At 52.5% G+C, this 23,229-nt stretch overlaps 1 protein-coding gene across 1 annotated transcript in view; it reads left to right on the top strand.

Moving 5' to 3' along the window:
* Positions 1-23,229, top strand: part of PAG1 (phosphoprotein membrane anchor with glycosphingolipid microdomains 1) — a 114,730-nt gene that overhangs the window by 73,753 nt on the left and 17,748 nt on the right. Inside the window, exons 3-4 of the mRNA XM_080647100.1 lie at positions 20,912-21,127; positions 21,878-21,929. Of these exons, the coding sequence (XP_080503226.1) occupies positions 21,006-21,127; positions 21,878-21,929 (174 nt within the window). The 5' untranslated portion in view covers positions 20,912-21,005. The remainder of the gene's footprint in view (positions 1-20,911; positions 21,128-21,877; positions 21,930-23,229) is intronic.

Raw genomic sequence — 23,229 nt, 5'->3', positions numbered from 1 at the left:
GGAGCCCTGCTAGACCTGTTGAACCTCCGCAGCTTCACGTTCCGTTTCTGTGAAATTGGGGTCAGACCACATTTTTCCCTCGGGGCCTCTGTGGTTTGGAAAATTCTGACTCTATGCGTGGGAGGTCTGTTTGTGATTGCAGCTATGGAATTCATTGAAGATGAAATCTTGGCATGAACGCATTTTACGTGATTATATAATTTATAGCATAAGAGTAGTCGTTTCTCAGCACTTGTGAACTCTGCCAAAAAAAAAAAAAATAGTCCCTGAAACTAACATTGTTGACATGTGAGAGTCATTTATGCATGAAGACAAGACCATAATTTTTAAATTATCCACACTGAATCTGAACTCAAAATCGTATTAAAATATTAAATTATTCCTTAATTTGTGATAGTGTTATTGTTCATATAAGGTACATTTTTAAACAAAGGTTTTAGGTTAATATGCTTTTAAATATGCTTAAATGCAATTTAGTTTGAATTTTTATTTAATATAATTTACAGTGTTAAGTGGTATTTTAATTTAGGACAATAAAATTTTGAACATCTAATTATGTTTAAGGTTCTTTTGACATCTAAGACCCCACCACGTGTTTATAGTATGCTTCCTGAGTTAATCATCAGAAAAAGTTACTCATCTGAAAATTATTTCTCAATTTTTTTTTAAATTTTTTAATTACCATTGACATGCAATATTTTATGAGTTTCAGGTGTCCTTTTTGATTCCTTTAGAGCCAGCCATTGTCCATGATAAGAAGCTATTTTCTGGATTTTGTTTTATTTCGTGTATTTCCTAGCTGTAGTATCTGGGTGCTGTGCTTTGCTGAGAGGCATAGGAAAAAGAAGCCTGCTTTAGGGCTGCCTCAACATTAGCCTCAATAATAACCACTCGATGGTGGGAACTGCGGGAGGCGGGGCGCGATGAATGGTGCTTCTCAGGTTTGAGTATTTCATGAAGTCACTCCGAGGACTTTTAAAAGTCCCCATGTGCAGGTTGTACCCTAAACTGAGGAAGCCCGTCTCTGGGGGTGTTTTTTAAACCTCCCCGGGGGCTCCTGCAGTGCGGCTGTCTGAGACCTGGCAGCCCGGCAGGCCGCGGGGAACGCCCAGGGCAGTCCTCCGTGGCAGGACCCTCCCACTCTGAGACGGGGTGGCTTGAGTGGCCATGGGCCAGCTAAAGAGGGCAGACTTCCCCAGTGACAGAAGTTCGCCAACATTAAGAAAGAAAAAAACCTGTCCCGTACCCTACATCTCCACCCCACAAATGCCAGGAGACTTTAGATTCTGAAAAGATTTAGGGAAAGTCTCCTGCATGCCTCAGTGCCCAGCGCTTGCTTGGCTTCTGTCTTGGGAGGTGGGGGATATTTCACTTCACGCCCAGGATCAGTGGCAGCTTCATCTGTGGAGCACACCGGGTAAGCACCCACTCTATGCTAACAGCACGTCTCAGCCGGAAAGATAGAAGGTATTCACTTCAGAATAAAAGCCAGAGTTCTGGTCTGTTAGTTAGGGCAGTGGTCGGCAAACTGCGACTCGCGAGCCGCGGTTTGCCGCTCTGTTAACTAATGAGTTTGCCGACCACTGACCTAAACTCTCGATTCCAATAATTACAGGCTGTTGCTGTTCCTTGTGATTAAGCCCCTATCCCAGCGGTCAGCAAACTCATTAGTCAACAGAGCGGCAAACTGCGGCTCACGAGCCTCATGTGGCTTGCGAGCCGCAGTTTGCCGACCACTGTTTAGGGCAATTCTATCTCACTGTAATTGGATATTTAATAATTTATTCATTCATTCAATAAACACTTGGCAAATATGCACACTACTCCAAAAATGGTTGTAAAATGCCAGAAGAGTTGTTTCCGTTTATCCTCACCCAAGCACATTTTTTCTATTCATTTTTAAAGAGAGTGGCAGGGAGGGAGGGGAGAGAGAATGAGAGAGAGAGACAGACATTGATGGTTGCCTCCCTCACACACCTGGACTGCGACGGGGATCGAACCTACAACCCTTCCGTGTGTGGCCTATGCTCTCACCACTGAGAACACGCCAGGGCTGTATCCATTATCTTCTGCCCCTGATAGGCTTGATGGTCTAACACGACCATTTAGTCAGCTCACGACTTTGTAGCTGGCAATTTAGGCTGCGCTCCTCTGGGCATTCCCTCTGGTGTCAGCCAGGCCTCCATGTGCCACGGAGCTCGGCAGGGGTTTGGTGTTGCTGACCTTGGCTGGGCTCTCACCTGGCGGAGGCTTCTGCTGGGACAGCCCTGATGGAGCTGTCGTCATGTGATCACCCTTCACAGGGCCGGCCTCGTGGTGCACGTGGGGAGCTAGGGTTACCCTGGAAGCGGAGGAAGGCCACAGGCCTGAGGCTCAGCTCGGAACTGGCTCTCCCGCCCTCCTGCCACGCCTCTGGGCCAGAGCAAGTCAAGTCCAGCTGGATTCCAGGGTGGGGAACCAGACTTCCTCCCTGGACACGTGGTACAGAGGTCACATACGCAGGATAACGGAAGGAGGGAATTACTGTGGTTATTTTTGCCATCCACCACACGTGGGAAACTCTACTTCTGTCTTGGGACATTGAGGAAGGTTTCAAAGGAGAAAATAAAAATGCACTTTTCACATTTTTAGGTGAAAGCAGTCACATGAGCAAAACAATCAAGTTGCAGTTTCCTTAGTGAAAAACAATATGGAAATCGTGACTTTCCTGAACGTAGGAGATACGCCACCCCCAGCAGAGCGCGGAGGCACCTCACTCAAGCCTTTTCACTTATGTCGAAAGTAGTGGGTACTGTGGCGACGGCCAGCATGGGCCCACAGGAGCTGCCACAGCCTGGAGGCTTTGCCGCGTGACCTCGGCCAGGGCGCTGCCCTTGCCCGCCTCTCCAGTACAGTGAAGGAATATGCCTTTGTATCAGGTCGCTTTGGCCGCCTAACAAGCCGCCCCACCCACCGCTTAACAGCTTAGAACAGCAGCCAGGCTGCGGGTCCCGGTGCTGTGGGTTTGTGGGTGGGCTGGCCCAGCCCCGCACCTGTGGCTCGGGTGGCCTCGTGTGTGTGTCTGTGTCAGCTGGCAGTCAGCAAGGGGACAGTGAGGACACCTGGCCCATCCCTCGTCCAGCAGGCTGGTCTGGGTCCCAGGAGAGCGGGAGCGTGCACAGCTGTGGTCACGGTTCCGGGTAGACACACTGTGGCTTCCACTACGGTGCCCGGGACAGTGAGTCGCGAGGCCAGCGGGGAGCTCAGGGCAGAGACACGGCATCTCCTGCTGCAGGGCCTGCGGGGCCAGGTTGCGAGGAGCGAGGGTACGAGGGTGTGACCCTCCACACCTACCTGGACCTCACGATGACTTGACGAAGAGGAAGTGAAGGGTAACTTGATTTTTCCACGTGAGGCTCCAGGTGAAAAGGACCTGGCAAATAGTGGGGTCAGTAAGTAAAAACACTTGGTTTCCTCCCATTAGAAATCAGATTTGCAGCCATAGTCCTTAGTCGCCTACTTTTAAGGAGCATCAGAATCCAGGCATCGCCTGGCGGGCTGACGGGGTGTGGCAGGGAGCCAGCCATCCTCATGGCCGTCCAGGAGAGAGACCGCTTAATTAATGTGAAGGGTCAGCTCAAAACAGGTCCCGGAGACCAGAAAGGGCAATATTGCAGCTCCACAAATACGAAAGGCCTTTTTCATGGGGCAGAACCTATTTTAAACCTATGCAAACAATGAAAGCCTTAATTAATCTTTATTGGTTTCTTTCACTCTTGTGTTATAAGTATTTTCACCAAAGCCCCATATAGTTCCAGGTTAATCCATAAATTGCTCTTGGAGCCCATAAGTTGGGTTCAATGGAGATTTCTTTATCTGACAGCTAGGATACCTCTATCAGTGGTGTGAGGTGAGTCCAAAGAAATGCACCTTCTTTGAAATAAATTTGTCGTCCTCAAACTATGGCCCGCAGGCCACATGCGGCCCGCCGAGGACATTTATCCGGCCCGCCGGGTGCCGCTGCCTGTCCTGCTTAGCAGCCGATTCGTCCCGGGCCCTCAGTGCGCATAGGAATTTGTTCATAGTTTTTTTTTTAAACTATAGTCCAGCCCTCCAACGGTCTGAGGGACAGTGAACTAGCCCCCTGTTTAAAAAGTTTGAGGACCCTTGAAATTAGAACATCAAAGGTTATTGGAGGATGTGTGGTACAGAAACCTGGCAGATCCGTATTGAAGATGGTGACCGCTTCTGACAACTGTGAACCTCGATGCTCTTTAAGGGACCTCTGCGTCCCCACCCCAGCCTGTGAAGCCCCAAGGCCCCCCAAAACTGAGGCCACCTGCTTACAGGTGGCTTTCGAGCCCTGGCTCCCCGTTATCCTGCAGTCCCGTTCATGAGCACAGAAAGGCCTCGTGGGGGAGTGGTGGAGACCTGTGGTTCCGTCCTCATCGCTGTCACTTTCTCCCTCTCTGGGGGGAGCGGGGAGAAGGGCTCAGGGGAGGAGGGAGAAAGGCTGGCGGTAGCTGCTGAAACGCTGTAAGCCTCAGTGCCTGATTTCATCGGTAATAACACAAAGTCACGTGGAACTACAGGGCAGTTCCATCACATTTGCAGTCATCACGTGATTTATTAACAACCACACAAATACCGAATCCCAGAAATGTAGGTTCCAGGAAGAAAAGGGGTCTGTGGGTTAAAACGTTCCGGGCGGCCCACCACGGCCAGGTTTGCCGGTGGCCTGGCTGTGTTTCCAAAGCCCGAGGCCACATCTATAATCACCGCCTCTTTCACTCCAACACACGTGCGGGTCCCCCTTTCCCTGAAGAGCCCCTTTCTGTGAACACTCGGTGTTTGTTTTTAAAGTGACGCTTTATGGGCCAGGGAAACACCCCAGCCCGGTCTGAGCATATGGTGGCCAGCGCCGCAGACGTGGCGAGTCTGTCTGCGCCGAGAGGTTTCTGCGCACGCAGGCGTGTTGGCAGGGGAGCGGGTTTTGTTGAGACTGGTGGGCCATCTGGGCTTGCTTTTCTAAATGGGACGACTCTATTTATGCTTGACGTCTTTAGGGGGGAATTCCATACTTTTCTGTATTTGTTTGCCACACTAGAAGTTTTATGCAGGTTTCTGGACCCACGATGAGAGAATTTTATCCTTGCAACTTATCTTACTGCCAAGATTTTTTTTTTAACAAATAAAAACGAAGCATGAGTGTGTTGGACAAGATCTCAAAGATCCCCAGGCGTTCTAAGATTTTTAATATTGTTTCTGCAAAGTATATCACACATTTTATATTGAGCACATCTTCAACATGGTTGGAAACCCTGTTCAAAGGAAACCAATCCACAAACTCAGTGAGCATAACCTCTCTCATCCCTCACACTTTAGATCAGCCGTGGGCAAACTATGGCCCGCGGGCCGGATCCGGCCCGTTCGGCTGTTGTATCCGGCCCGCGGAGCCGAAAGAGCGGAGGGTTCTCTTGCTCTCCCCTCCGCTCCTTTACTTTGAATTTATATTAGTTCACACAAACACTCCATCCATGCTTTTGTTCCGCCCCTCCGGTCCAGTTTAAGAACCCATTGTGGCCCTCGAGTCAAAAAGTTTGCCCACCCCTGCTTTAGATGATTTGTTCACTATAGATACGGTTCTGTGTCACACAAATGAAGTATTCACTTGCGTTCTCACAGGCTGACTAATGGACCCCTGTCCCCTCACCTTCTAAGACCTGAGGATTTTGTTTATTGTAGGCGATGCCATGTCTTGTAAGAGAATTGGTGGGTGAGAGTGGTAGTTTGCCACAGGCCCACCCCGCACTGTCCCCACCACCAGCACGCTGCGTGGCAATCACTTCTCACGGCTTTCTGCTCTGGTTTGCTTCAGGCGGAGTAAGGAAAATCAGAAGACAGATTGAACAGGTCGTGTCTCTAGAGGGAAATGAGAAACGTGGTGTTTCTCTGAGAAAGAAACTCTTTCCCTGTGGTTGGTGCCCAGCTGGCCGCCTGAGGCGGTGCAGTCCCCGCCAGGCCCTGTGGCGGAGCCTTGACCGTGGCCGCGGTGGGCTCCGCCTTCCTGGCTTGGCGAGGCCCTCACTGCGTGTGGAACCACATCTTTCTAACATGCTGTGTAGAGAAGACAGAATGTAAGATCTAGAGTAGAAGGCGTTCCTGGGCTAGGCTGGGTCTCAGGCAGCCACTTCACCTCTCCTGCCTGTGTTTCTCATTGTAAAGCACCAGGAATAATTTAAAATGCGTCAAATTGAAGAGCCCTGCCTTGAGTTTCTCACGAGATTGTGTAGCTACTCAAAAAGCAAAAGCTGTGAACATGTTTGATAAACTCAGAAGCATTACACAAAAATACGGTAGTAACAACAGCTGGTGTGAGCCGTGGGTGCGGGACATGGAGAAGGCTCCCAGGTGTGTGGACAGGTGGGTGGAGGTCAGCGGATGTGGGTGACGAACCACAGGGTGGGTCCGTCCCAGGCGCCCAGGCTCTGAGCCGGGCGCAGCTGCTGTGGGATTAGCATGCTGTGATCAGTGTCTTTATTCCGTCTGCCGTCAAAAGGGCTACGTCAGATTGACACAGTATGCTCTTTTACGTCCATAGTCATTCGTATTTTGTGCTATTCTAGATTTGCATAACTGTGAACTTGAAAGTTCATAAAGTGATTAAATGGTGTTACGCTAGACAACTGAAACAGTTCTGTGATGATTTATAGTACTGGGCTTTTATAGAGACAAAGAATGCAGATGGGCCCTCCTTTAAATCGGATGTCAGACCTCACAACTGACCAAGGCAACAAAACAGCACAGCCGATCCAGGCAGCCTGTCCGGATCCCGCAAAGCCACCCGAACGCAACCGCCGATGGCAGAGTGCAGTGTCTGCTGGCTTCCAGCTCTGGTGTGGTGTTATGCTCCATTTTCACAGTCTCAGGGATGGCAGGCATGAGTCAAGCCTTCATGCTAAGTGGACGTGGGAAGATGAGGTGTGGGAGAGAGAAACACACTGCCCTGAAGGCCCCTGGTCGGTGGGGGCAGGACCAGCGAGGGGGCGAGGTCCCTGAGCGGAGGAGGTGAGTGGGATAGAGCAGGGATGAGGGAGACCTTGAAGGAAGCAGCAGCTGCTTTATCTGACCTCACTTCCTGTGTCCTTCCAGCAGTGGGAAGCCATGAGAGGGTTGTAAGCAGAGGGCTTGGTGTGATCAGACTGCTTTGAGAAGACCCGTCCGGCTGGGGTAGGAAAAAGGGATCGGCGGGCAGCATGTGAATAGGGCGCCAAGACAGGAGATGCTGGGGATTTGGACGAGGGGCTGTCTCAGGTGCAGAGATAAGGACTAGCTGAGGGAGGGTTTGAAAGCGATCCAAGAAGCTGGGGTGTCGGATGAGAGGGTGGGGGCGGGGCTGAGAGGGAGGTACACGGGAGGACCTGGATGTGACCTGGTGCCGTTAGTAAAGGGCCCCTTGCACACAGAGAGGAGCCCTGAGGGAGGCCTCTGTGCAGGGAAGAGGCTCGGGCAGCACACGCAGAAGGGCCCCCGGTGTGTAAAGAAGACGCCAGCAAGGAAATGTGCTGCGCTGCAAGAAAGGGCCTAAAACTGACCCGAGAACAGAAATCCCGTCACCTCACCGGGAAGAGGGGAGCCCTGGGTGTCTTCCCAGACGTGTGGCCCCCCCACGGCCTGTGCCTTCCATTCCTCACGTAGGGCACGGTGACGGTTCATTGGCGCCCAGATGGACAGTTATGCACGCCACACATAGAGATGGGCTCTGCTGTGTCTTCTCTGTCCAGACAGACACACAGACACACACAGCTCCTGGTCCTGAGAACGGAGCTCACGGGCCTGGGCAGGCCAAGGGGCAGAGGTTAAATAAAGCCCGTGGTTACACTGAGAGGCGGAATCCGTTCGGGTTCACATGTTTGGGAAGAAGGTGTCACAGTGGGCGCCTCCTCCTGCGTCACACAGCCCGGTCTGTGCCCCGTTCCCGCGCTGAGCGTCCTGAGTGGGCTCGGGGGCCTCGTCCTGGCTCACCACCACACACTTGCCCTTTGCCCCAACCTGAGAGTTTGAACAGCCTTGGATGGTCATTGCTGAGAAATGCTTGTTGTTTCTGATTTGGTTTTGTGACTGTCTACTCGCAGGCGTCCTCAAACTACAGCCCGCGGGCCACATGCGGCCCGCCGAGGACATTTATCCGGCCCGCCAGGTGCCGCTGCCTGTCCTGCTTAGCAGCCAACTCGTCCCGGGCCCGCAGTGCGCATAGGAATTGGTTCATAGTTTTTTTTTTTAACTATAGTCCAGCCCTCCAATGGTCTGAGGGACAGTGAACTGGCCCCCTGTTTAAAAAGTTTGAGGACCCCTGGTCTACTGTGTGCATGACCTAGATTTCTGGAAATTTCAAATAGACTTTTACTTGAAATTGAATACATTTTAAACAAATTTGAATTAATCACCTTTCAAAATAGAATTTTTCATAAAACATTTCTATTATTTCACAATACCACTCTTTTATAAATACGGATTTATACATACTGGATTTGGTTAAAGCAAGATCTACCGTCGTGCAGAACACTGTATGTCATGGGCTCCGGCATTTGAAGCAGCCGATTCTGATGCTGAGAGGGATGGCATTTCACCGTTCACATTCAGCACAGCTCTAACGAACTAGAAGTAATCAGGTATTCGCTGTGCATTCGAATGCTTCAGCTACATTTCGTTTTTAAAAGGTGCAGATTCGTCTTTAAGTTTGAATAAAGTAAGTTTTTGTTCACACAGCAAGGTGCCTGCTTGTGTGGCTCAACGGTTGAGCATCGACCTATGAACCAGGAGGTCATGGTTTGATTCCGGTCAAGGGCACGTGCCCGGGTTGTGGGCTCTGTCTCCAGTAGCAGGTGTGCAGGAGGCAGTCTATCTATGATTTTCTCTCCACATCATTGATATTTCTATTTCTCTCTCCCTTCCTCTCTCTGAAATCAATTTTTAAAACAACAACACATATTTACAATAGCAAGGAAAGCAAAAAAGGACTAAGTATGTGTTGGGTGCCTTTTCTGGGCCAGGGCACTAAACTATGCATGTTGCACATGATACGAAGGTAGCGGGTGTTGACGGTGATATCAGCTATCCTTTCACACACTGAATGGACCCCTGGAATACCGGGGCCACTGCAGAGCCAACGTGCAGACAGGCACACAGCCGGGAGGCCAGCGGAGTGTGGTGTCAATATGGCTTGAAATGCTGGAATTAGAGGTCATGTCCAACTGTCGATCCTGTCTGTCAGTCAGTCAGATTTGTCCCCAAGACATCACAGCTGCCTTCGCAGCCAGCACTGTTGGTACTGGGTGATTACAATGCCAGGGTCAGATTACTGAGCAAGCACCCAGGCTGCAGCAAATCCTGCAACGCTGAGTGGCTGCTCTCTGCAGTATAACACCTGTCCCAAGCCAGACGTGCATGGAATGAAGGGTGCGAGAGACCCCCAACCTTTTCCACATGAACTGAGGACCCTATGCTGACAAACATGGTGCTAACCCCCCCTCCACCCCCGCAATAAAATGACCTACAGAAACCTCAGCAGAAGGTTGGAAGTGCAAAGTCAGACAGTGATGTCTAGCTGCTTCCTGCTGGGAGCCAAGAGGAACAGCCAGGATTGCAAGATTTGCAAATGGAGAAGCTTCTGGCAGAAGCCGACAGCCAGCCAGAGGACAGCGAGGTACGCCATGCAAATCGCTTTCTCCCCAAAGTGGCTGGCTCTGGGGGTCTAATTAAAACCCTAACACATGCATATAGGTTAAAATTACAATGTAGATACTCATTTATTATCTATTAACATTATAGTTTCAACCTTAAATAATACAAGACTATATGCCCTGGCCAGTGTGGCTCAGTTGGTTGTGCATTGTCCCAAGAACAAAAAGTTTGCTGGTTCAATTCCTGGTCAGGGTGCATGCCCGGGTTGTGGGCTCAATCCCCTGTAGGGGGCATGCAGGAGGAAGCTGATAGATGTTTCTCTCTCCCTCTCCTTTCCTCTCTCTCTAAAAATCAATTTAAAAAAGACTACAACACTGTATTCGTAACTATTCTTGGTAAGACTGCAAAAATAATACATTCACTCACTGGGTTATATTCTAGAAGTTACATTCTAGAGGGCATCATGCCACCATAAACCCAAAGACCACTAACTAAGACGCTGTCGTGTAGGGGGAACAGGAAGGAAGAGGGGTTCTGGGATCAGGCTGGGTTGAGGACGGACAGGAGGGCTTTCGAGGAGACTGGACACGCTCAGGGTGTGTGGCTGTGGACAGGAGAGCTTAGCGTGGTTGGTCAGTGAAAGCTTCTCTGGGAACATGATGTCTGAACAGGACAGAAAAAAGGAAAGAGGAACCCGCTGTGTGATAAGCTGAGGACACACAGCATAAAAGACACAGGTGAGGACACACTGGATATGCTCAGGAGCTAGAGAGAAGACTATCGTGGGTTTGAACGGTCATTGCCAAGGAGACTACGGAACCAGCAGAGGCTGGAGGGGTAGGGCCCGCCGGGCCCATGGCAGTCCTTCAATGAATGTTTGTTGCCCTAGCTCAGTGGTCGGCAAACTGCGGCTCTGCTGACTAATGAGTTTGCCGACCACTGCCCTAGCTGGTTTGGCTCAGTGGATAGAGCGTTGGCCTTTGGTCTGAAAGGTCCTGGGTTCGATTCTGGTCAAGTGCACATGCCTGGGTTGCGGGCTTGATCCCCAGTGTAGGGCGTGCAGGAGGCAGCTTGTCAATGATTTCTCTCTCCCTCTCCCTTCCTCTCTGTAATCAATAAAAATGTATTTAAAAAATAAAAAATAATAATGTTTGTTAAATGTAGCTGAACAAAGGGCATTGTGTCCATGTAAGCATGGAGATCAAGAGAGAAGCTTAAGAAGCCTAAAGCATAGAGAAACGTGTGCTCATTTCTAGAACACTCTTTACCTCGAGAATTATGGTCATTTTGCACAAGTTCCCATTTTTTACAAGAAGGTTTCCCAGTTGGCACCTCCTCCTGCATCACACAACCCCACGACTATGCCCCTTTCACGGCACTGAGCTTCCTGAGCGGGCTTGGGGGCCTCATCCTGACTCAGCACCACGCACTTGGAGACACAGGAATGTATTTTTAGATTAGCTTTGACATGCAGCCTAAAGACCGTGGGACATGGGAGCCAATAACAGACCTGAGATTGTTTTGCATTTCATGTTGACATTTTTATATTTGAAAATACTTTAAAGTAATGCTATTTTAGTTTAATCAATTATGTTTACCCATACGTCTTTCAGATTAGCATTTTGAGGAATACAGAAAAATCCATCGGCATAATATTGCAGGCAGTGAGAGAACTCACGTGCTCTGAGACTGAGTCATGCTGTCGCCAGCCCAGACTGCCTTCTTACATAGACTTCACACATGCCTGGTTGACCAGGGTCCAAGGATAAGCCTGTGCACAGAGCTTGGCTTCATGGTTCCCAGTGTCCATATGTGTGGCAAGAGGAACAATGAGTTGTGTCTGTCGATGTTGTTACATCCTAACCATGCTGTGTTCCATTTACTATCTATATATATATAAAAGCCTAATATGCAAATTGTCCCTGTGGGAGTTTGACCGGGAGACCGATCGCTCACTATGACATGTGCTGACCACCAGGGGGCAGCACAGAATGAAGGAAGGCCCCAGCCGGCTGCTGGAAGGCCCTGATCAGCCCTGATCGCCAGCCAGGCCTAGGGACCCTACCCGAAATGAATTTTGTGCACCGGGCCTCTAGTAAGAAATAAGCAGCATTAGCCTGTGATGAGTTTAAAGCATGAGTGAAGAGTCTAGCCAAGGGATTCCCAGCCCTCACAATCTATTCAGATGCTCTGGAGACACTTTACAAATATCAATGTTCAGACCCCCCGACCTGGCCCAATTCAGCCAACTTCTGGGGTTAGGCCTGAGCATCAGTGTATTGTCAAAAGTTTCCCAAGCGATTCTAACGTTCAGCCAGGCTTGAAAACCCTAGTCTGATGCCAAGGAGTTTAATAATTCTCCACTGCCTTCATGATAAAGTTCTTTTGGTGTGTGGTTTGTTTGTTTGTTTTTTAATCTCTTTTTATTGATTTCAGAGAGAGGAAGGGAGAGGGAGAGAGGAATAGAAACATCAATGATGAGAGAGAATCATGGATCAGCTGCCTCCTGCACGCCCCCTGCTGGGGATTGAGCCCGCAACCCGGGCCTGTGCCCTGACCAGGAATCAAACTGTGACCTCCTGGTTCACGGGCTTACAGGCAACCACTGAGCCGCACCATCTGGACAAGTTGGTTTGGCTTTAATCATCTCAGCCCTTGCACTCACCTCACGCCATCTGGATTCTTCTTTCACTGTTCCCTGAGCGGTCAGAACGTCTGCTCCCAAGGTCAGTTCAGCAGAAGATCTTTTATTTTCCTGCCTGCCTTTCTTCCTTTTTCCTTTTCTCATCCTTTGCTTTTTTGAAAATCGTATCTTCCTCTAAAGCCTAATCTGCACATGGATAGCTTTTTAAATCTGTAAAGGACCAGCCCACGGGAAGGAGCGGTGAAGGTCCAGGTAGGCGTACTGAGAAGTTAAAACCTGATTCTAAGAAACATCGAGGCTGTCATGATGAAGACGTCTATGAAAGATTCTTCAAAACGTACGAAATCAAACACTTGTAATTGGGGTTGATGCAGAGAGAGGAAGAACGATGTAGACTACAGTAATTGCTATAATTGAAGGATAATTACAGCTTTGAGCTTCCAGCCCGGCATATGAGCAGGAAGGAGAAAAGAAAATATGATTTTTGTATGTACAATTTAGTTGCTATTTTTTTTAAAAAAAGCAAACTAATTTTTCAGGATTTAAAAAAACCTCCTTCCAAGCACTAAAATCTCTGAGTTTACCACTCGGACACACACAGCTTTATGTACTATACAACAGAACAATGCCACTAACAGTTTTACCAAAAAAATGCAAGTGAACAAATCATGACAGTTTATTATATTAGTATTTCATAACAGCCAGCTTTCTATGACACACATATGTCAGTGTATGACTTAATGCAGTGTCTCAGCCTGGCTCAGCTGGCTGGCCGTGGTCCTGACATGCCTAGGCTGTGTGTTCTATCCCCGGTCAGGGCACATACAAGAATCAACCAATGAGCGTATAAGTGGGTGGAATGGCAAATTTATGTTTCTATCTCATCAATATATTTGTAAAAAAGAAATTAAAAAAATAGATAGCCCCTCACTCATGACAACAGGACCATGTCAGCCACATGCAGAGGGAACAGTGTCCCTGTTGGCAGTGGGAGAAAAGCACCCCTCGTGCATCTGAGAGCCACGCCCAGTCTCCAATGGGGGGAAGGTGCCAGATCACAGGTCTGTGAGAAATATGAAAGATTGGGACTTGACCTTTCACTCTACACCTGCCCTCTTGAATGGTAGGGTGCAGTCCTTGGGGAGCATTAGCTAGACTGTACTGAAATCTTGGGGGGCTGAAGCCTTCCTCACTGGTATCTAGATGGGTCCTGGCGACAGAATCAAGGACAGATCAGTGATGTTCCAGAACCTGTGAGATGGTTCTTACCCATCTCTCAGCGCATCAGGACTGCTGACGGACCACGTTCCCAGCCCGGCGTGTTCCTGACACACTGCGCTATGGCAGGGTCCCAGGAAGGTGACGTAGGGTTTCGAGTGCTTGGGCCCCGGGCAGGCTGGAGGCAGAGCCATGGAGGTCTGTCTACAGCCGTGTCCCTGTGCAATTCAATGTCATCTGAGAAAACAGGAGTTTCTTCTAATTCTTACCATCTCTGAAGACCTGGGGGTGGGGGCTGTGTCGGGGATCCCAGGGGCTGGAGACGGCCTGAGACGGCCTGTGGGAAGGGTCAGGGGACCACAGCTTGGGGCCCGGGTCGCCAGTGCCGGGAGCCTGAGGCTGGTGGGGATCCCGTACAGAAGGACATGCCGAGGGCTGACCCTCCCGGGAGACGGCAGTGGCTTTGGGCGCGGGACGCCGAGGCCAGGTGCTGTGTCCGTTCCAGAGCAAGGTCGGCCTTCAGACACACGTGGCTTATGGTTGAGTCCCTAACCTGACAGGCTCATCTGTGGTTTTCTCCTTGTCTCCCTTACCTGTAAATTACTAACTAAACTTACCTTTTGAGAGTCAGCTTGGCAATCTACTCGTCATTCTTCCCTCAAAAACAAGTACTCGCTCAATAAAAATTCCCCGCTCACATGGATGCTGGGACTCCGGTGGGACGTGGGTGGACACGTCCCGGCCCCGGAGGGCCCTCCATTTAGATGAATAGACAGGCAGGGCAGGAAGGAGGGCCGGGGGCCATCGCAGCCTCTGAGACATGGGTTAGAGCTGCTTCGGCAGAACGAAGCCCTTACCTGGGATCCTCGGAATCCACCCTCCCTTTTCCTCCCCCTCCTCCTCCCCCCGACCCCCGGCGAGATTACCATTAAAACAAAATAGGAAACCGGGTTATTTTTAGGTCAGGACAGGAGGAAAGCCCTCTGGGAAGTCTCCCTTGCCCATCGAAGTCGCTGACCCATTAGCTTTTCTGAGGCGGGAACGCAGCAATCAACTGTATGGCTTCTGGGATGCCAGTTCACTGGTTTGGAAGATGCAGGCCCCTCCCCCCACCCAGGCCAGGGCCCGTTTCCTGTGTGGGTCCATGGTGGGGTCTGTGCAGCATCAGGGGACGCTGACAGAACTGCAGGATTTATGTCCTGCTCCCAGGACAGAGGCCGGCGCCCTCTGCCTCCAGCTGCCGCGCAGGCCGGGCCTGGGGGCGGGGAGCCTGCAGGGTCCTGCCTCTGTTTCCCTGAAGCTGCTGCAGAAAGAAGCCTCAGGGCCTGGCTCCCAGGGGGTGTTGTAAGTGACGCCAGCAGCTCTGAAGGAGAAGCTCTGACCCTGGCTCCTGGCCTCCCTCTGCTCCTGGGGTATCCCCCCCCCCCCCACACACACACACACACACACTCAGGGAAGGAGGGGGTTGGGAGAACATTTCAACGACCTCATTTGGCAGGAAATCTTGTGCCTTGGGGGAAGGGGCGGGGGAGGGGGGTTTGCAGACATTTGCTTGACTGATTCCCATGTTGACAGCAGCCCTGGCCAAGTTCAGTGTAGCAGGCTTGCCTTAGTCAGAAGAGAAATCTGCCTGAATGTAAATACTTTAGCTGAACCCCTTGTGGGGGGCGGGGGGGGGGGGGGGTGCTGGGAGGCAGTGGAGCCGTGGCCTGGGGCGAGGCCAGGTGCCTCCAGGACAGAGCTCAGCAGCACCTTGCTCCTTGCCACACTAAACGTGTTTGGTAACCGTGGCTCCGTGTCATCTTGCCGCGTGGACCCACACGCGGAGAGGACCAGGAAGGAGGCGTGCCGTGGGGCTGGGCCCATCCGCCAGGCCACAGTGGAGGCGGTTTCTATCTTGCTTAGTTACAGGTCCACCAGGTCAGCTGTGCCGGGGGAGTGAGTCACGGCTGCCCAAATCTGCTTCAAAGGAGCCGAGTTTGAAGCAGCTCGGCTCCCACCACACCACTCCGCCAAATTCACCCCCAGAATTCCTGGGGTCAGAGCACCTGCCTGCGAGAGCGTTTGGCTAAAAAGCAGATCGCTGCAGTGGGTCTGCTCCTCTCATTAATTCTGTCTGGTGTCTGTTTTCCTGCCTGAAGAAGTGGATTTTGGAGGCTGATAGCCCAGGTTGATGGGGACAATTAAAAGGACAAGCATACAGCACAGGCAGCAAGAACAAGCAAGAACCAGGTCTCCCTGAGGAGCCGGCCGCGGATGGCGTTATACCGCCACCTTGTGGTAAAAAATGAACCTGCTGTAAAGTAAAAGGCATCGGTTTTTCTACAGATTGAATCACATATTGATTAAAATCACGAAATTAATGGATACGAAAGAATAAGTACGGACCAAAATAATTTCATCCAAAATATTTTAGTCCAAAATCATTATCCAGGCCAATTTTTTAAAGGATCCCCCACAGAAGTCCTACAACTTAATGCACTGACCTTTCTTGGGGTCAAATAGGAGTTCCCACCGAAGCCTGAGATTACATAAAACTGGGTTGGGGGTGAGCTGCCTCCTTTACAGCAATTAGTGTGAAATGATAGTCTCGGCTGTGACTGTCCAGCGATGAGCCGACGTGGAGCCTGTTCTAGAACAAGGAGAACTGGGCACAGCTAGGAAGCTGGGCCTGCTGTTTCCTGCCACGCCCACCTCGGTGCCCACCTGGCGGCGGCGCACAGCTGTGAGTGCGGCGGCAGTGCAGGGGCCCCTCTGCCCGGTGTGGAATCACTCGGCGACTGTGTACACACGTGGTCTGACCGCAGATGTGTTCTATACTTTGAGGAGATGATAGCCTGTAATTGAATGCGACGGATGGCGGCAGGTAAGAACAGGACTGAGACAGGCTGAAGTATCACCATGAACATATCAGGAGGGGAGCCCCAAATCTTCGCACATTTCTGCTGGGATGGACTCGTTCTGGGGACTCAGAAAGTGCCTTCCTTGGTAGAGGAAGCGGCAGGAAACAGTGTGGTCCTGGCGGTAAGAGTATCACGGACTCAGAGCCTTGGAGTGTCTTTCCCACGAGGCTCCTGGTCGATAAGGGCACAGTGTGTGGTCTGTGGCAGGCCCTTCCTATCGGGTAACTGACCTCCCAGACACCGCACCTCCTGTTCCCTTACGCGTCCCTCTATCGCTAAGCCTGGGAGAGCTCAGCGGGGGAAGGACAGTGTTCCCGGCACTGCTCCGATTAAACCAAAGCAGGACCCTGAGCACGGCCTTTAGCTCAAGAACCCCTCCTGCCCGCGCCCGCGCCCCCCCCCCCCCCCCCCCCCCCCCGCGCACGGCTCCAGCCTGGAGGAAAGGCCAGAGCCTTCTAGGACGAGCCCTGGACCACTCACAGGAAGCCTGTCTCCTCCTCACCAAGAAGGAAGAACAAGGAAGTCACGTGTGCATCTTCACACGTGGGGGTCAGTCCAGCTGCACACGTGGGGGTCAGTGCATCTGCACACCTGGGGGAGGGCAAATCTGTCTCAGTGGTAGGTAAGCCACCAACATTAAAGTCAGCGAAGACCAGAGGAGTATGACCCCCTGGAGGTGTGCTGTGAGGTCAGAGCCACCTGTGTGTGGCCCCTCCCAGGGCTCCTGGCCCTGCCCCACTCCTACCCCTGGACTGTGTTGCTCCTGGTCTGTCCAGCTGCGCTGGAGGCTCCTGGGAGCTGGAGGCACGTTGGCCTTGGCGATCACAATGTATCTGACCAGGAAACGTGTATCAGATGATGGTCATTCTCTTCACTGAGATTTTTGTCCACAATGAGAACTTTTGGGGGAAAAGTGTTTCTTTTGGTAGCTTTTCAGCCAATTCTAGTTGAAGGGGAGTAGCCAGGAGCTCAGACACATTTTTTCTGAGTTACAACCTTTATTCGAAGCCCGTTGTACTAGCTCTGATCCTCCTCCTCCCTACACTGTTCCGATCGGCCGGCACCTCACACATTTCACTGTACGCTGTTGGCCTCCCTGGCGGGGAGAGCTCAAAAGAAGGGAGAATCGAACAGAGATGAGCGGGTGCTAGAGGCCCACAGCTGTCACGGGGCCCGTGTCTGGCTTTGCTTTAACTTTCACAGCAACTGTTTTCTCAGAACCTGCGCTTCCTTAGCAGACACTGGTGAACTGCGTGCGATGGAGGAGGGATGGAGGAAGCAAGCACAGCCTGCATACAGGTCACCGGTGCCGTGCTTTCAGCCACGCGTAGAACGATCCCACGTGGACCCCTAGGTTGCCGTGACATGTGCTTGCTTGAGTGTGTCTTAGGAACTCACTGTGGTACCAACTTGTAGTCTGAGTTTAAAGTGACTGGTTCATTGTTTCAACAAATCCTAAGAGAAGGGGCGGGGATGTCCATTCGTTAGAGCTGCCTGGGGCAGCCGAGCCAGGGCACTGTGGACGCCTGTGACCTGACCTTGACCGTGTGTGGATTGTTTACAAACCACCTGGGACGAAGGAAGTCCCTCCTACTCCGGACAGGGTGCTTTTATGTACTGAGAGGCGGGAAGAGTTCCTGTTGATTCAAGGACTGAGGAGCACAGCCCCCTTGTCTTCTAGAATTGTCTGTGTACGCAGTGCAGGTTTTCTCTCTTTTTCTCCAGCTTTTTGTTATCTATCCTCAACCTTATATATATATATGGGAAATAGTTCACCTGGAGAAGATTTGGTCCCATTGAACCGCCTTTGCGGAAACGACTTTAGTTCCCCGTTTCTCTGTGTGCTCCTGTGGCCACAGGCCGCCGAGTGTTGGCTGCTGGGATTGCCAGTGATGGCGAGATAGGCGACAGCTCCTCCTGCGAAGCCAGTGAGAACAGAAACAGCCAGTCTTTTTCAAGAAAATATGTTTTTTTGACCCATTATCCTATATAATAAAAGAGAAACATGTAAATTGACCGTACCTCCACTACGCTCACCAGCCAATCAGGAGTGAGTATGCAAATTAACCCAACAAAGATGGAAGGTTAATTTGCACATGCAGGCGCAGAGCGGCCTGGGTCCCGGGAACATCCTCAGGACCCAGGCCGCTCCTAGCCTGTAGGCCCGCGAATAAGCCCTGAGCGGCCAGGGTCCCAGAACACCCCCGACCACTCGGGCCTATGGGCGCAGGCGCCAATTGGATGTTCCCGCCCCGCGGCCGCTAGTGCATGCTCCGGCGCCAAGCAGCGGCCCAGGTCCATGCCCCCCAGCCCGGCACCTACAACCCGGGGCTGCTGGCCTGGGGGGCATCCCCCCCCTGGGCCATGGCCCCCCCCCCAGCCCAGTGGACACAACACAGGGGGTCCTCTGCACATGAGCTGCAGAGGAAACACCTTTTCTTTTCTTTTCTTTTAAAAATATATTTTATTGATCTTTTTACAGAGAAGAGGGGAGAGGGATAGACAGTTGGAAACATCAATGAGAGAGAAATATTGATCAGCTGTCTCCTGCACACTCCCCACTGGGGATGTGCCCCCAACCAAGGTACATGCCCTTAACAGGAATCAAACCTGGGACCTTTCAGTCTGCAGGCCGATGCTCTATCCACTGAGCCAAACCAGTTCCAGTGTAAACACCTTTTCTGACCACTCATTGGCTAAGCTCCCTGTATGCCACCACTTGCAATATTCTTGGTAACTTGGGTTATAAGAATCCAAGAAGGTGATCTAGGGTTTTTCCACCTCAATCCTGGAGAAAAAAACGAAGGCCGCTGCTGGAGGGGCTAAGAAATGTCATATCCTGTCCTAGCCAGTCTGGCTCAGTGGATAGAGCCTCGGCCTGCTGACCGCAGGGTCCGGGTTCGATTCTGATCAAGGGCATGTACCTAGGTTACAGGCTCCTCCCTGGCTGGGCCCCAGGTCAGGGCTCATGCAGGAGGCAACCATTCAAAGTGACCCTCTCACATTGCTGTTTCTGTCTCTCCCTCTCTCTTCCACGCTCTCTAAAAATCAATGGAAACATATCCTCAGGTGAATATAAAAAAAAAAAGAAATGTCATATCCTAGGAAAGACACATCTTGAAAATGCCTAAAGGAAGTTGTCATTTTTTTTTGTGGTGAAGGGACTGGAGTCCGTGTTGATGAAAACACCTTGGCGGCTGCGGCGGCCGGCAGTGGCTGTGGCAGCGGGGTGATGGGGGTGGCGCCTTCTCCTGATCAGCCCAGTCGCCTCCCACAGAGGGAGGCCAGACTGTGGCTTAGGACATCCCCTGGGGGCTCCCAGTCTGTGAGAGGAGGCAGGCTGAGCTGAGGGACCCTCCACCTCCCCCAGTGCACGAATTTCATGCACCAGGCCCCTAGTTATAAGATAAAAATATGTATCTGTTTACCTTATTCATGAACCTTGAGATTAAGTTAGAGGCTGTTCCTTCTGAGAATACTCTAGAATTGAGCAAAGCAAATGTTCTTTAAATAAGACCTCTCTGATGAGAGAGCACCATTCATCTGATTATACTAGGCTTTTTCAAAGCCTGTGACAAGAGCTGGGAAAACTATTCTGATGGTATGCACTTAGAAGCAATGTAGCTGGGACCCAGGCTTCGGAGTCAGAGGCCTGGCCTCCACCTCACCTGCCAGTTAGCACCTGACACCTGGAGGGGAGCTCAGCGTCTCTGCCCCTCACCTGCCTCGGCTGGAAACGGGGCTAGCGGAGCGGTGCGTGCAGTGCTGTGGGGCTAGGGGAGCAGGGCGTGCGGGGCTAGGGGAGCCGGGCGAGCGGCAGTGATTAGTGAAGAATGCATTTCACGGACGCACGGCCCAGGCGGGTGCTAAGGTGTCCTGGGTACCGCTCTTGTGCTGCACCGGACGTTCATGGCCTTGTTTCCTGCTGGTGCTGTTCCTCAGCACAGACCCCCGTTCACCTGAACCATGTGTAGGGGTGTTTGGAGAAGCACAGGGAGAGCTGGCCCTGAACATAGGCAGCCACCTGCTCGGATAGACGACTGTTTTTGAGGTGAATGGGAGACATCCTATGGCCTTGACGGCACTGACCTCAAACCTCGGGAAGAAAAGCAGGTTAGGGGAGCTGGGGAGACAGTGGGGAAGACGTTGGGGAACGCCATGGAATGAATGCTTTGCCTGGGGAGTCAGAGAATCCAGCACACGTGTGCTTGCTGTGGGCACTGGGTCCTACTGTACACGAAGGCACCAAGGAATCTACCCACCAACGTGCCGGCGTGATCAGACACCCCGCCGCACACGCCGTGCAGGTGCGGACGGTCCCAGCCTGCCTGTGCAGGAGAGGAGACCAAGGCCTGGACGGAGAGGGGACGGAGGTCCCGCGCCAGAGCACTCGCCTCCCTGGCCCTGACTCAGCAAAGCCTTCCCCGGCAGGACTAGTGAGCAGGTGCTGGCGCCTTGTCACCTGAGACCTTGTTTCAAACAGGTTGGTCTCTGCGGTGGGCGCCGCCCTCGGCCCTGATGCCACCAGGTCTGGAGGACTGACCGACTCACCAGCGGCGCCACCTCCGGCTCCCGCCATGGGGCCCTCCGGGAGCCTGCTGGGCGGACACCTGCAGGTGGTCCTGTGGGGAAGTTTGGCAGCTGCCGCCACTTTCTTCCTCATCGCCTTCCTCGTCTTTCTGTGCTCCAGCTGTGACAGGTGAGAGCCCGCGCCCTTCCAGCAGCCTCAGGAGACTCAGCACGTGTCATTTCAGAGTCTGGACATGGCTTCCTACCCTGGTGGCTCTGTCAAGAGAAGCAAAGCTGGACTCCCCGAACCCAGGAGCCCCTCCTGCCTGCCCAGTGGGGACCCAGGCCTGCGGGGCTGGGACAGGGTGACCAGGACCAAGGGGGCCTTTGCTCCCAGGCCTGGGCAGCCCGCCTCTGTAGTTGTTGAGTCTCCCACTAGGGGCGCTGTTGCCTTACACATCCGTGGGAAACGCGCTCTAGAACTGATGGCTTCCTAGCCTGTCCCAGTAAAAACAACTTCTATTTTTACTCCACGGACTTTTCCGCAGACTGGAAGGAAGTACACATGACTCATCCTGAGAGCATGCGCCCTTCCTGACGTGCCAGAAGGTGTCTTTTGTTTGATTATTTTCTGAGGCCCACGGCAGTGTGAGCCTGCAAAGCCTCCAAGCTGAGAACAGGAGAGATGTCTGGGTTCTCTTTTTTTAAGGCATCACTCACCCAGCATTCTAGATACGATCAGTTTCTCCTCAGCATCTTGTCTCGGTCCTCTTGTGGGGACCCTGCTGTGACTTGCCCCTTCGCCCCCTCCCGCCCACGCCTGTCCGGCTCTGCTTCCTTGGCAGTTAAACTGGTTCTGAAATTAGGATGGGAAGGGGGTGTATGTTTGATTTTAGATGGCGAGTTTGATATCACGGGGACATCTTATTTTTCATTTCAGGGAAAAGAAGCCGAGACAGTACAGTGGAGACCATGAGAACCTGATGAACGTGGTGAGCCCCAGTGCATGTGTGTGTATGTGTGTGCACATGTGCATCCATGTGTCTACATGTGTGTGCGCTCACATCTTCATGTGTGTCTGCATGTGTGCCTGTGTGTCTCCATGCATGTGTGTCTACATGTGCATGTTTTCAAACACCAGCCACTCATCTAAGCGTGTTCCTACAAGCTTACAATTTCCTTCCGGAAAGAACAGCCTGAGTTCCAGCTGCCTGGGCGGGTCCTTCCTGCAGGTGCAGACTCACCACGGCTGGAGGCCTGTGCAAGCAGCCAGGCTGCTGGGGGTTCTGACACGGGTGCAATTGTGCAGTGCCTGGGAGAGAGATCCTGAGGGAGCCAGGGACTACGGCAGGGATGTCTCTTCGTTGCGTCCACCCCGCTCTAGCCCCCGCAGTCATTCGCTAGGGCTGTCGTAACAAAGGACCACAAATGGAGTGGCTTAAATAGCAAGTCTGTTGCCTCAGACCTCTGGAGGCCGGACTCCGAGGAGAAGGTGTCAGCGGGTTGGCTCCGAGGGGATGTCTCTGGTGGCTTGCTGGCCATCCTTGGCATTTGCGGTGCCTCCCTCATCACATGGTGCCCTCCCTGCCCTGTGAGCTGTCTGTCCAAGTCCCCCCTTTGCAAGGACTCCAGTGAGACCTCCTCTTAACTGGTTTCATCTGCAATGACCCCGCTCCCAAATAGGGTCACTCCTAAGGTATCGGGGCTGGGACTCCACAGGAATTTGGGGAGGATACAGTTCACCCCCTAACAGCTGGCCACCAAGCTAACTAGGGCCTGGGGGCCCCAGCACTGCAGGCGTGGCCTGGCCTCACCGGTGTGCTGCAGCCCTCGGTGTCTTTCGGGTCCTGACCAGCCCCGAAGGCGCTTCCGGACCACCTGGGGAGGAGCCGCCTGAGCGGCCTGGTCCTTGTGGCGAGAGAGGAGGAGGGTTCCGCGCTCTGGACCCGCTGAGACATTCCAGCAGCGGGGGCCGGGCCACCCTCGTGTTTGCAGAGGCCCTGCCTGAGCCCCACGTGGTGCCCACGCAGAGCCGGCTCCCAGTCCCAGCGTGGTCTCGCCGCAGGCAGCACGTGTGGAGTCCGCCTGTTTGGGGAGAGGGCGTAAAGCCTGCAGGCAGCGGGCGGGCTCCGCGCTCACCCGAGGCGTCTCCAGGCTCCGCCGCCCTGCCCGGCTAACGCCCAGGCAGACACGGAGCTGCTGGGACCCTCTCCTCCAGGGAGCCCCAGGGGTGCCTGCCCTTCTGCTCCGGTGCACCCGCTGCCATCCTGGGCTTCGCAGCACACCCCTCCG

This window comes from Plecotus auritus, assembly GCF_963455305.1.
Source record: "Plecotus auritus genome assembly, chromosome: 11".
Lineage (NCBI taxonomy): Eukaryota > Metazoa > Chordata > Mammalia > Chiroptera > Vespertilionidae > Plecotus > Plecotus auritus.
Note: the sequence above shows the minus strand (reverse complement) of the source record. Positions and strands in the feature narration are given on the sequence as shown.